At 46.8% G+C, this 11,633-nt stretch overlaps 1 protein-coding gene and 1 pseudogene across 2 annotated transcripts; both read right to left on the reverse strand.

Moving 5' to 3' along the window:
• Positions 1 to 4,661: 4,661 nt before the first annotated feature.
• LOC308089807 (selenide, water dikinase 3-like) lies at positions 4,662 to 5,963 on the reverse strand (annotated as a pseudogene). Its single transcript has one exon. The product of its transcript is annotated as a selenide, water dikinase 3-like (transcript).
• A 1,762-nt stretch (positions 5,964 to 7,725) lies between these two features.
• Positions 7,726 to 10,641, reverse strand: LOC308090828 (dynamin-like GTPase OPA1, mitochondrial; the record flags this gene model as incomplete). Its single annotated transcript, XM_080436101.1, has 1 exon — positions 7,726 to 10,641. The coding sequence occupies one exon, from the start codon at positions 10,639 to 10,641 to the stop codon at positions 7,726 to 7,728; it is 2,916 nt and encodes a 971-aa protein (XP_080292227.1).
• Between the last annotated feature and the right edge of the window lie 992 nt (positions 10,642 to 11,633).

Consider the following 11,633-nt stretch of genomic DNA (forward strand, 5'->3'; position numbering starts at 1 on the left):
CAGACGGAGGGAATTAGAGGTTACAAATGTGCTAAACATTTACACACGAAAGCCTTGCTTTCGGCTAGATGCCTAGAAAATGAATGAACTACTTGCAGCATAGCATGGGACATGGACACACGCAGCATAGCAGGCAGGGTAGGTGAGTAATGGCCCATCCTCCAGCAGCCGATGGGGTGTCGTGTCTGACTATAAGACAAAAAAGAGAACGAGGGAGTCGGGAGAGGAGCTAGATTACACCCTCAAAACAATACATGTGTGATTTTCTTACACATTTATAGTTTGTTTATTACAGGTGAGCTTGCTGCCTGGCCTACAGGCTGTTTTTTAATCTGGTGCTGATGCTACTTATGAAGACGGAATAGGGTCGTATCATATCGTTCTGTCTGGTGCTCAGAATCCACCATGAGTATCCTGGCCAAGTGGGTGATATGGCCAAGTGGGTGAATAAGACTTTTTCAGACGCCCCCTCCCCCCGTTAACAACTGAACTGGGACACACATAGTTTGCAATGGCATTTGCCTTCTCCAGTTGTTTGTATTGGGTGCACAGGGGCTCTAGGACTAACGCTGCCTGTTCCTTCATGAAGCGAGCAGGCTCAGTGATGACCTCACTGGACAAGAGGTTCACAAGTTCATCGAAGTAGCCTAAATGAAGTTATGTTTTTGTTAATGGGTTTCCGCGATTGCTTTCACTGTCTTCACTGTAGTTTGTATCTGAACTGGTGCAGTGAAAGATCAAAGAACTAATACATATTTTCAACTCATGAAAAGTTGGTGGAGTCTAAATGGCTCACTGAAGATGTGTCTTAAGTGGCTCAATGGAGTTATGTAGATATAATAATAATAACAATATTAAGTCAGTCATTGAATATTCATTTATTCAGTAAGGTCCCAAAAACAAACTCAGAACTAGGTTTGTTGTTTCAAACTGCTGCAGCCGCAGAGACTAGAATGACCTACAAAAAACGTTGGCCTTTTAAAGTGTCTGTTGTGGACATTTGTGTTTATTTGGTGTCTTATTTGACTCTGCATTAGTAGCCCTGAAATGCACACATATTGCCTGCTGCAGGTTGAATGTGTACAGGTCAACTATCGTATAGAGGTGTGTTTCTTGGCAGTGTAACACTGGTAAACATCACTTCTGTCCATGAAAAATGGCAAGGGGCAACATTTGAGAAAGATCCAGAGTCTGAGGAAGAGGAGCCAACAGTACAGGTAGTTCACCAAACTCAGACTGCAGTTTGATGTAATTAAATGGAAAGTTGCGTTTAAGGTTTTGCTTGCATTTGTCATACCTGAGCTGCAATTTGTGTTGTCATAGGTGTTCTTAGGTATTCATATAACGGTCTAAGCCAAACCTACAGAAAGCAAGCTAGCATAGCAATGCAGATTTGTCTGAGCTATTAATATGTCTACAGTAAATGTCTGTTATTTGCCTCCTACTGAAAAGCAGCAGGGATTATGGCCACAGATCTGTTGCACATTGCTCAAATAGACTAATGTTACATGCGTTTGATGACCTAAAGCCCTAGTTCTACCAGACAGAGACAGTTTATAATGCAGGTGTTCTTGTTTACAGTATGTTCTCATCAATTACCAACAGGTGTGCTTGTGGCCATTGTGGCATAATGCCTACAGCAGTTGAACACGTATGCTGTAGGGCAATACCAAGGGTATACCACAGTATTCTAGTTATTATTGCAGAATAGTGATGCTAGTGATGTTGTTTTGTGCCTGGTTAGTGGTTACTAAACCCAACACCAAATGTATGCTTGTATTCTCTACTGCAGGTACAAAGGACATGCATGAATTTCTGCAATCACACACCTGCATGACCTACCGTGGTCAGGAGCCACTGTGCCTCAATCAATTTGATTTCTTAGTAATTGAAGGGGCTGATGATGGGGGCTTCTGAATGTACTTCAACTGGATATTTTCCCCAGTTTGCTAGTTTGCTATTTAGCTTTTTCTCCTGAAAGAAATGGTGAAACATGATGAATATTTTACAAAATCAGAACAAAAGGCTGGGGAGGAAAAAAAAGCTTAACAAGAGCTGTAACCTCTGTTTACCCCACTGCCAAAGACTGAAAAGACCAAGAATTACCTCTAGGTGGCAGCATTGACCCACCTAACATTGCACATTGCATCTTTGCACATAGACCCCTGCTACATTACCTATCTATCCTACAGTACTGGGTTAGGTCACTTTGTCTTGTTTTAATACTTGCCGTTGCATTTATTTTCCTTTTATTCTCATCGCTTTTCTGTTTTTATTTGAACTTTTATGTCACACACTGCTTAAGAGCTGCTAACCCGTTTTTGAGAATAAAGATGTATGTTTTTTCATTGTTTTCTGAGCACAATGACAAAGATCTGTCTGTCTGTCTGTCTGTCTGTCTGTCTGACGCTAACCACAACATAGTGTGAAGCAAATTACTCTACAAAAAAATAATAAACATTTAAAGGTAGTGTTTGCTTCCAATGCATGTAGTGCTACAGTAAACTGGTGATACTGTACCTACTGGCACATAAGGTAGAATTCATAATCAGAAGGTGACAGAAACACCATGAATAATAATATGAATTAAAAAGGACTGCAGAGTTAATAAGGTACAAACTCATAACGCAACTGACTGGGTTTGAACCGAGGGACAGTGAGTGCATTTTCCGACACCTGCACTGGGAAGACTCCCAGTCTATGCAGCATGTTGGCATTCTGGAAACAGCATGATGGACTATGGATATCCTGACTAAGATGTCCTCTTTGCAACATTCCCCTGCCCGGAAGAAGAGGTGGTGGCAGACCAGTTCATATGATTGATATAGATTTGTTGCCACTCTTTCACCTCGTCTCGATTTTGCTCCATTGACAGACCACTCAGTTTCTTTGAGACAGCTGTAAGATGTATAGGTAAGAACAGGCAAGTCTAGCAACAAGTGTGTCACACATTCATTCAACCTTTATTTATTCCCAAGATCACAGTGATGTCGGTACAACATGCAATTGATGGAGACAGAAAACAAATTCTAAAGTTAAACAGTAGAACACAACACAAGCATTAAAAAACAAGAAATATGTTTTGGCCAAAAATCTGATTTGGCTGCCAGTGTGAACATGCTGCTCTCTGAGGTAGCCTATTTCTGGATTTGAGGGTGCATGATCAGTGACGATGCTGTTTATCCTCACACCAGATCTCTCAAGAAAAGTCTGGCTTCTGATATGAGGTCTGCCATGTGCTGCTGCCCACCTCATTGCTCTGTGGGTGGAAAAAAAGTTTATTACCAACATGCTATATTCAAGCAAACATTAGTACCTATAGGTTGGGTTACGGGTTCTCTTTTTTTATCTCGAGGTGAAATGGCAAGTGTATAGCTATTCATTGGCATAATAAACAGCCACATTCCCAGCATACAGTAGTTGCATACAGTAGTTGAAAACCAGTTATTTAGAAACACTCGACGGTCAGTACCAGGGAGGAGATATTTTCAACAACAGTCATCCTGCAGGCCTATGCCATCACCGGAGTGAGCTGCAAAAGGCCATCTCAGCAGTCAACACTTTTCCCTCACAACAGATGTGGTCCAGCACAAAAATTACATTGTACATAATGTCATTGACTTTTCACTTCATTGACACAGAATGGACCCTGGTATTAAAATGCCTGCAAACCAGCTTTTTGCCTGACGACCATATTTCTGGAATACTTCAACATTAACCCAGGTGGAGCCAGGGATCGAACTCCTGAGCCACTGTCACTGTTGAATTGAATTAGATTTTTTTTGCCAGTTGATAAAGGGTTTATTGATTGGAAAAAGCAGGACTACAACACATACAGCTTCTGACCGTCAGCGCACAAGACCCCTGCATCCACAAGCAAACATCAGTTTCACCTACCCCCATTGGCTGGGGTTTAAAAGGCAAAGCATCATAATCAGGTGGAGGGCAGGGATCGGCCCTGGACAGCCAGAGAGCTGAAAGACCACCTGTTGCCTCAGAGAAAGCTGCTCAACTCTATCTCTGAGGCTATTGGGTGGAACCAGGTGCTATTTTTCATATTAATAATTTATTTTCGCCAATATCACAATATCATCGACTACTTAAAAAATGATCCCCTTCTCCCACAGCAATAATTCAAACACACAGTGCAGTCATACAATTTCCATTTACTAAATTTGGTGATGTACTTTTAGTTTCTTTGCAAATGTTTTTTCAAAGAATAAATGATCTATCTATTAATTCAAGATATCTCTGTATGTACTTGGCAGGTGTATTGCTGAGGAGCCAAGGGAGTGTAGAAGTGTGTTGATCAGATGAGTGGTTCTTGAGAACACTGCAAGCAGCCATACTGCGAGCCAGCAATCTCACCATCCATTCCAAACGAGCATGCGCTCCGAATTGGCACTCACGACTGTGAGAGAATAATAAAGTTCTGTATAGAGGGTAGATATTAAAATCAGTACAACTGTCAGAACAGTTGAGACCATGCACCATTCTAACAGCGAGAGGTGTGCACAGATGATTGAGGGTCAAATAATATGCTGTCCCACTAGATCATTGTGGTTTTGGTGTATTTGCTCTCAACCATTGTGGTGAACACGGGGGTGAGATGGACAGCAAGAGAAAGGTCCATTCACAATTTGCGAATGCGGTGGCAGTACCTAAGACACATTGGGGCTGGGGGCGGGGCTAGTGAAGCTGTCGTCCTGACTAGCTGCATGGCTTCCCCGGGACGGGACCTCGATGATGCAGGGCTTGTCGATGATGCGAGCATGCCGGTCGCCTTTCTCTACGGTCCCGATGATCCATGCTCTGCCCACTGAGCCCTGACCTCCGAACCCCGAGCCCTGGTTTGTCATCTCAGAACAGAACTCGGCTGCCTGCTCTCTGGGCAGACACACCAGAAGACCACCAGATGTCTCAGCCGATGAGCCCTGAACCAGGTTGAACAGGTTTCCGCAGGCTTTGTTGATAGCTGCCATCTTGGCAATGATGGGTAGGCTGTGGATAACAAAGGTCACCTCATTCTGCTGCTGCGCTGCCAAGTTGTTGGCATGGCCCAACAACCCGAAGCCTGTCACATCAGTCGCTGCATGGGCCTGGAACCTGTGCATAAGGCCCGCCGCTGTGCGATTTAGTGTTGCCATGGAGAACATGGCTTCCTGGTAGGCCTCTTTCACTTCGTCTTTGGTGACTACCAACTTTATCTTGTTCCACCTGTCGGGCTGGTCGAGCCACTGGTGAGCATTGACAGCCACCTGTGTCCCCAGAGCTTTGGTCAGAACCAAGACATCACCTGGTACTGCACCGTTTGGCATAATGAACTCGTTGGGCTGGCAGACGACTGTGGCCACGCCTCCAATGATGATCCAGGGGTTGACCACTGTCTGGCCGCCCGTCACTGAAGTCCCACCCTCCTCTGCAGCGTCACGGAATCCTCGCATCATCAACGGCATCACACGCTCACGCTCCTTCTCATTCATCTTCTGGCTGACGCTGAGCAGCATCAGCATGTTGTCACATTCTGTGATGCCCATGGCATAGAGATCACTGAGGACGTTGGCACACGCAATCCTACCCATCATGTAGGGATCCTCCACTAGAGGGTAGAAGAAGTCTGTTGTTTGGACCAGTGAGAGCCCGCCATGCCTTAAGGGTATCACACAGGAGTCCATTCCTATACCTAGTCGAGGCCCGGGCAGCTGTTGACCAAACTCTGAGGCTTGGTCTCCGGCCTTCCCTCCTTCAACTGTGGACGGGCCGGGCACCAGTCCCTCCAGGAGTTTGAGCAGAGCCTCCTGGGGGACCTTACAGCCTCATCCTTTCAGACCTGAGAAGGCTGTGAGCTGGAATCCACTCTCTAGGCCGTGGTCCTCTGGCTTGAATGGCTTGTATCCGGGAGGAAGACACCCCTCTGCCCCAACAGCCTCGACTGGTGGGGTTGGGGAAGGTGAGCCCGACATCTGCCTATTAGAAGTCCCCGAAGGAGGTGGTGGACAATGGCAGATGGTAAGCGGAGGATGCAAGATGAAACCCAGATGAATGAAGTGGTACTTGGCTCGATGCACTGAACTGCTCTAGCTTTGTTAACTACAACAAAACAGTACTGACTGATAGCAGTTAGAAATGAGACTAGGGTGGCTGTTCTACAGATGGTCGTGAATATCATGCAGTACCTATATTATATAAAGGACGGTTTCTGTTGTGTCTGACGTCACATGCCCATTGAGATCCCTGCAGTAAGTGCAAATTGGTTATGACCAAATACGGGCGGGGGTGATGGGGGGTCTCAATCAGCGCGAGCAAGGGGGAGAGGGAAAAGGGAGAGCGGCAAGGATTTTTTTTATTTTTATCCACAGTAACCTGGCCGGTGCTGGGTACCACCAACCCACACCCACCCACCCACCCCCACCCACCCACCCACCCACACACACACACACACACACACACACACACACACACACACACACACACACACACACACACACACACACACACACACACACACACACACACACACACACACACACACACACACACACACACACACACACACACACACACACACACACACACACACACACACACACACACCATCATCATTGCCGGTCACTCGTAGTCGAGTATGACTGTCCTCCCTCTTGGTCCTTGTGGGTCTTCAGGTGGGTATAGAGGCTGATTCTGAACCCGATTATTATTGTGCAGTGTGGACAGGGGAATGTAGTGGTGGTGGGTTTGGGTTGGATCCCTTTGGTGGCTGCTCTCTCCTTCCTGAGTGCTTGTCTTGTGCAGCATGGTGGAGGTCATCATTATATAGTGCAGCACCCTCATGGACAAGGTTTCTCCAGGTCGCCCTGTCTGTTGCCATGTCTTCGCAAGCTTTTAGGTCTCTGTGACACTTTTTTAGGTTTGTTTTTAAGTAATCTTTGTACCTCTTCTTTTGGCCTCCAGGGGCCCGTTTCCCTTTAACAAGCTGGGAATAAAGGACTTGTTTTGGGAGGCGAGAGTTAGGCATGCAGATAACATGGCCAGTCCATCTGAGCTGGTTTTGGGCAATGGTGGCAGTGATGGTGGGAATGTCAGCCTCCTCCAGGACGCTGGTGTTAGTGCGCTGATCCTCCCAGCTAATCCTGAAGATTTTTTGGAGGCATCTCTGATGGTATGCCTCAAGTGCCTTTAGGTGCCTGCTGTATGTGTGTGTACACACACACACACACACACACACACACACACACACACACACACACACACACACACACACACACACACACACACACACACACACACACACACACACACACGTACTGTACGCACACTCCATCGAAAAGAGGAGATGGGGAAAGTAACACATGCAATAACCTTGTTTATTGAAACCAAGAGAGCACACAAACACGGTAGGGCTTGAGGGTGGGGTGGGGTTAAGTCTAATGAGTTTTTTGTCCTCCTGCACTAACATTATTTTGTGCTCCAGAGGAAATCAGGGGGCTGATACAGAGTGGGTTTACCTGCACTAACCAAGGCATGGGTCTGGGTCTGTGACTGGGAGAGCTGGGGAGGCATGGTGTCTGTGTCACGCTGGGTCAGCTGTAACCAGAGACACTTCACCTCTTAGTCACTGGGTTTCACATGTCTTGCTCAGCCATGGAACAAGATACCTCACCTCTCTGGAAGAATTAGTCTTCTTCTGTTCAGTGCATTCCTTTGCAGCAATCCACAGGTTAGCTGTCAATGGGTCTGGTTCTCATATTTCTCTTTGTGAAGAGCTTCTATGAATGCTGTAAGTTTCTCCTGAATTTCATGCACTTTCTTGAGGTCCTCGGCCAGCTCAACCCTGCGGCCGGTAATAAGCTGCGCCTTCTTCTCAATGTTTTCTCCAAAGTCCTCCAACACCTCCTTCACATTCCTCTCTAGACTACGTACTTCTATGTTGGTGAGCTGCTGTCGGAGTGTGTTAGCAGTGATTCCCAGCATCCTTTGAATCCTCCAGAACAACACTACACTGTTACACTTCAAGTCTGAGTCGACAACGTCCTTTTGGTAGAAGCCTCTCTTACAGAGGTCACAGTTGAGTAGAGCGTTCTGAAGGAAGTGTCGACGGTATAGATGATGCCATGTGTCCTTGATCAGGACAGGGTTGACATCTACCCCACGTCCCTCCAGGTTCTTTTGGATGGTGGTGACCTCATCGTTGGCCAGGTAGGCTGTGTGGTCCTCATTGATATTCAGCAGTCGCTCCAGCTCGTTTTTGGTTTCATTGCGAATGCTCTGTTCAAATGTTCGGTATTTCCAACCCAACCACCTCTGCATCCAGTCTGGGCCCACCATGTCACTGATCACTGACTCAGTGTCTTTAAGGCGTAACTGTAAGGATGTCTCCATAAAATGGATGGCTGCATCCCACTGGGGTTTGTCTGTGATGGAGCGGTCCTCCAGGGCATTGTGCTGGATCACTCTCAGGTTATCCATGGTCCTCTCGTTCCACTTGTGTCTCTTAATGCTCTCATCCATCACAGTTTCTTTCAGCTTGTCAAAAATGTCATCCTGGTCTTTATGCTCAAAACATGCAAACTCCTCCTGCAGCGTCTCGCAGGCAACCTCCAGGGCTTTGTGTGGCAGCTGCTTGTCGGCCCACTGTTTGAGTTTGATGTCCACAGTGGTGTTAAAGGTACATGAGTTTGTGGATTGTGCGGCAGGAAGATAGATGTTCTCGAACACGTGGGTGGACACACGCTCCCACAGCTTCTTTTGCAAGATGGACTCCCAGTGTTTTGGAGTCACTTCACTCAAACTACTGACCTCATCCAAGATTTCATTTTTAGCTTTTTCAAAGAGCTCATTCCTGTCCAGCACTCGCAGATGGGGATAGCTGTTTTTCCATTCTGCCTCCAGGTTGAAGCGGGATGCTATGAAGGCATCAGCCTGCTGCTCCACGGACTCTCCGACCATCTTCCAGAAGCAGTCAGACACAGCTAGACTCAGATTCTTAGTCGTCACCTGATGAGCCTTCAACAAGCCCTCCCTCAATAGTCGTGAGTCCTTGAAGAAGTCCTCCTCATAGTCTTTAATGGAGTCTATGCTCTCACCTCTTCTACCTCTGCCTGTAACCACTGCAAAGTAGCTATGTGCCTTCATAGGGAACAGCTTGCCTTCAACTATCTGCTGGATTCTGCTGGAGTTGGCCAGGTTCTTCTCAGCCAGATCCACCTTGGTCAGGACAAAGATGGTCCTCTTTCCTTGAGGGTCCATCTGGCTGACGAGGTCTGTCACAATGCTGCGCTCTGCATCCACACTGCCATCCTGTATGCAGAGGATGATGGCATTGGGGTTCTGTATGTAGGCCTTGCTGATGCTGTAGATGGTTTCCTTGGTATCTGCTGCCATGCCCGCAGTCACTGTACTGATGACTCCGGGAAGGTCGACCAGCACCATCCTCTGTATTCCCGGACCTTTGACACTCAAGGATATTGTCTCAGCACTGACCGTATGACCATCCTTCACACTTTTCATCATCCTCAGCTCAATCTCATGCCTCAGGGTGGCCAAATCCTCTTCCTTGGTTAGGTCAAACTCACGCCCTCTGTCCTCGAACATGGCCACGTGGTGGGGGCCTTCGCTTAGTGTTACCTTGACAGGAGAGCGGGTCATCATCTCTCCAGAGCCCCGAGGTAAGATCCTGGCCTGAGCAATCATCTCCAGAACACTGGTCTTCCCTGCACTCTGGTCGCCGACCACCACCACCCTAGGTAGGTGGTCCTGCATGTAGTTTGAGCCATAGTTTGGCAAGATGTCAAGGACTTCTGAGTACAAGTCAATGAGGGGCTTCTGGACTTTCCTCTCTTGGATTCCCTGTTTCTGCAGAACCATTTTTCTCAGTTGTTTGTTCTCCTTCTCCAGTCTCTCCAGCATTTGCTGGTACTTCTTATGTGTTTGGAGCAGATCTTCCTGAAGTTGGTCAATCTTAGCTTTGTCTGAAGACTCCTCATACTGCTTATCACCGCTCTCTGGTGTGGCCTCAGTCGGGGCTGGCTCTGGTGCAGCCTTCCGGGAAGGTTCTCCTGGAGGTTCAGTTGACATGAGGTTTTTGAGAATCTTTTCTTTATCTGAAGACTCCTCATACTGCTTATCACAGCTCTCTGGCGTGGCTGAAGCATGGGCTGGCTCTGGTCTAGCATTCAGGGGAGGTGGTTTGGTTGACAGGAGGCTTTTGAGGATGGTAAAGTTCTCTATTTTGTACATAGAGAACCAATTGACTAGATCAATCTGTTCACTCAGTTTCCAGAAAGCAGGCATCACCCAATTATATTCACTAAACTGAGGCAGGGACTCCTTCCATTCATTGTATGTCTTTTTAGCTGTGTAGCCTCCACCCACGGCAGATCCCAGCAGAATGTATCGGGTCGTTAGCAGCCTGGTGGCTAAGCGAGCTGCCCAGAAGTTGCGCTGCTGCTGGTGGCCCCGGCCCCCTGATCCTGGCGGAGGTTTTGGCGGCAGCATGGGCAGTCGGGACATGGAGGTGAAGGTACGAGCTGCTGCTGTGCGGTGGGTGGGTTGCTGGGGGTTGGCATTAGCTGAGTAGCGGTGGTGTATGGCACGGGACAATGGGTGCAACTTCAGCAGGGGCACTCGGAACCTGATTCCCATTTTGTTCAAGACTAGGTTCCTGCAAACCAAGCAGGCAACGTTGCAGCCGATACGCAACATAGTGCTGAACGTAGTGCTGTTACCAACAGTGGGTAAAGGCAAATATCATGCACATTCAGTCTATCAGTTTCGGTTTTCAGTTTCGGTGTCAGTACCCACATTTGGACACCTCCAGACCTGGGCAGGACTGACACAGGGAACTCCATATTTAGGCATAGCTGACACCATAGTGATGACATGGTACAATGATGACATCACCAGGGAACTCCATATTTGGGCATCCCCATACTTGGGCAAGAACGACATGAAACCTCTATTTGGGCAAGGCATGGATGACATGATACAATGATGACATAACCAGGTTAAGTTAGTGACCTATTTGGATCACGGTTCATGTACAGGTCCCTAACATATGGTGAACGTTATAAGATTGGAAAAAGTAATAGGTCTGTCATAATCATGTATTTCTTTATTGAAAATATCTCCATTAAAAATGCAGTAAATGTTGACTTCTGTATATCCACAAGAAGAAAAAAGTACATGATCATGGCCATTAGGAGTCCTAATGACTATGACCATGTAGCCTTTTCGTGACGTCCCCTTTCGTCACGAACTATTCATGACATCATGAACTTCAGTTATAAAGTGGTTTGTAGGTGTGTTACATACTAGGACTTCATTTTGGTTCTGCCAGACCCAGAATGAAGTCCTAGTATGTAACACACCTACAAACCACTTTATAACTGAAAAGCATAAATCATTTTATCATTTTTGTGACATAATAATGATGTCATGAATAGTTTGTGACGAAAGGGGACGAAAGGGGGACAGACTTTTTTGGCTGGGGCACAAAGTGACCATGTATGGAGAAAACAGATACAGACATAATAGTGATGTCATGAATAGTTCCCTATGCCTATTTACTCATGCCAGTGCCTGAGCTTCATCTGAATGGCCGGACTTCGGTTGACGTGTCTGCAGAGTGTGTGCAG

This window comes from Gymnoscopelus braueri (assembly GCF_963280865.1).
Source record: "Gymnoscopelus braueri genome assembly, chromosome: 8".
Taxonomy (NCBI): Eukaryota; Metazoa; Chordata; class Actinopteri; order Myctophiformes; family Myctophidae; genus Gymnoscopelus; species Gymnoscopelus braueri.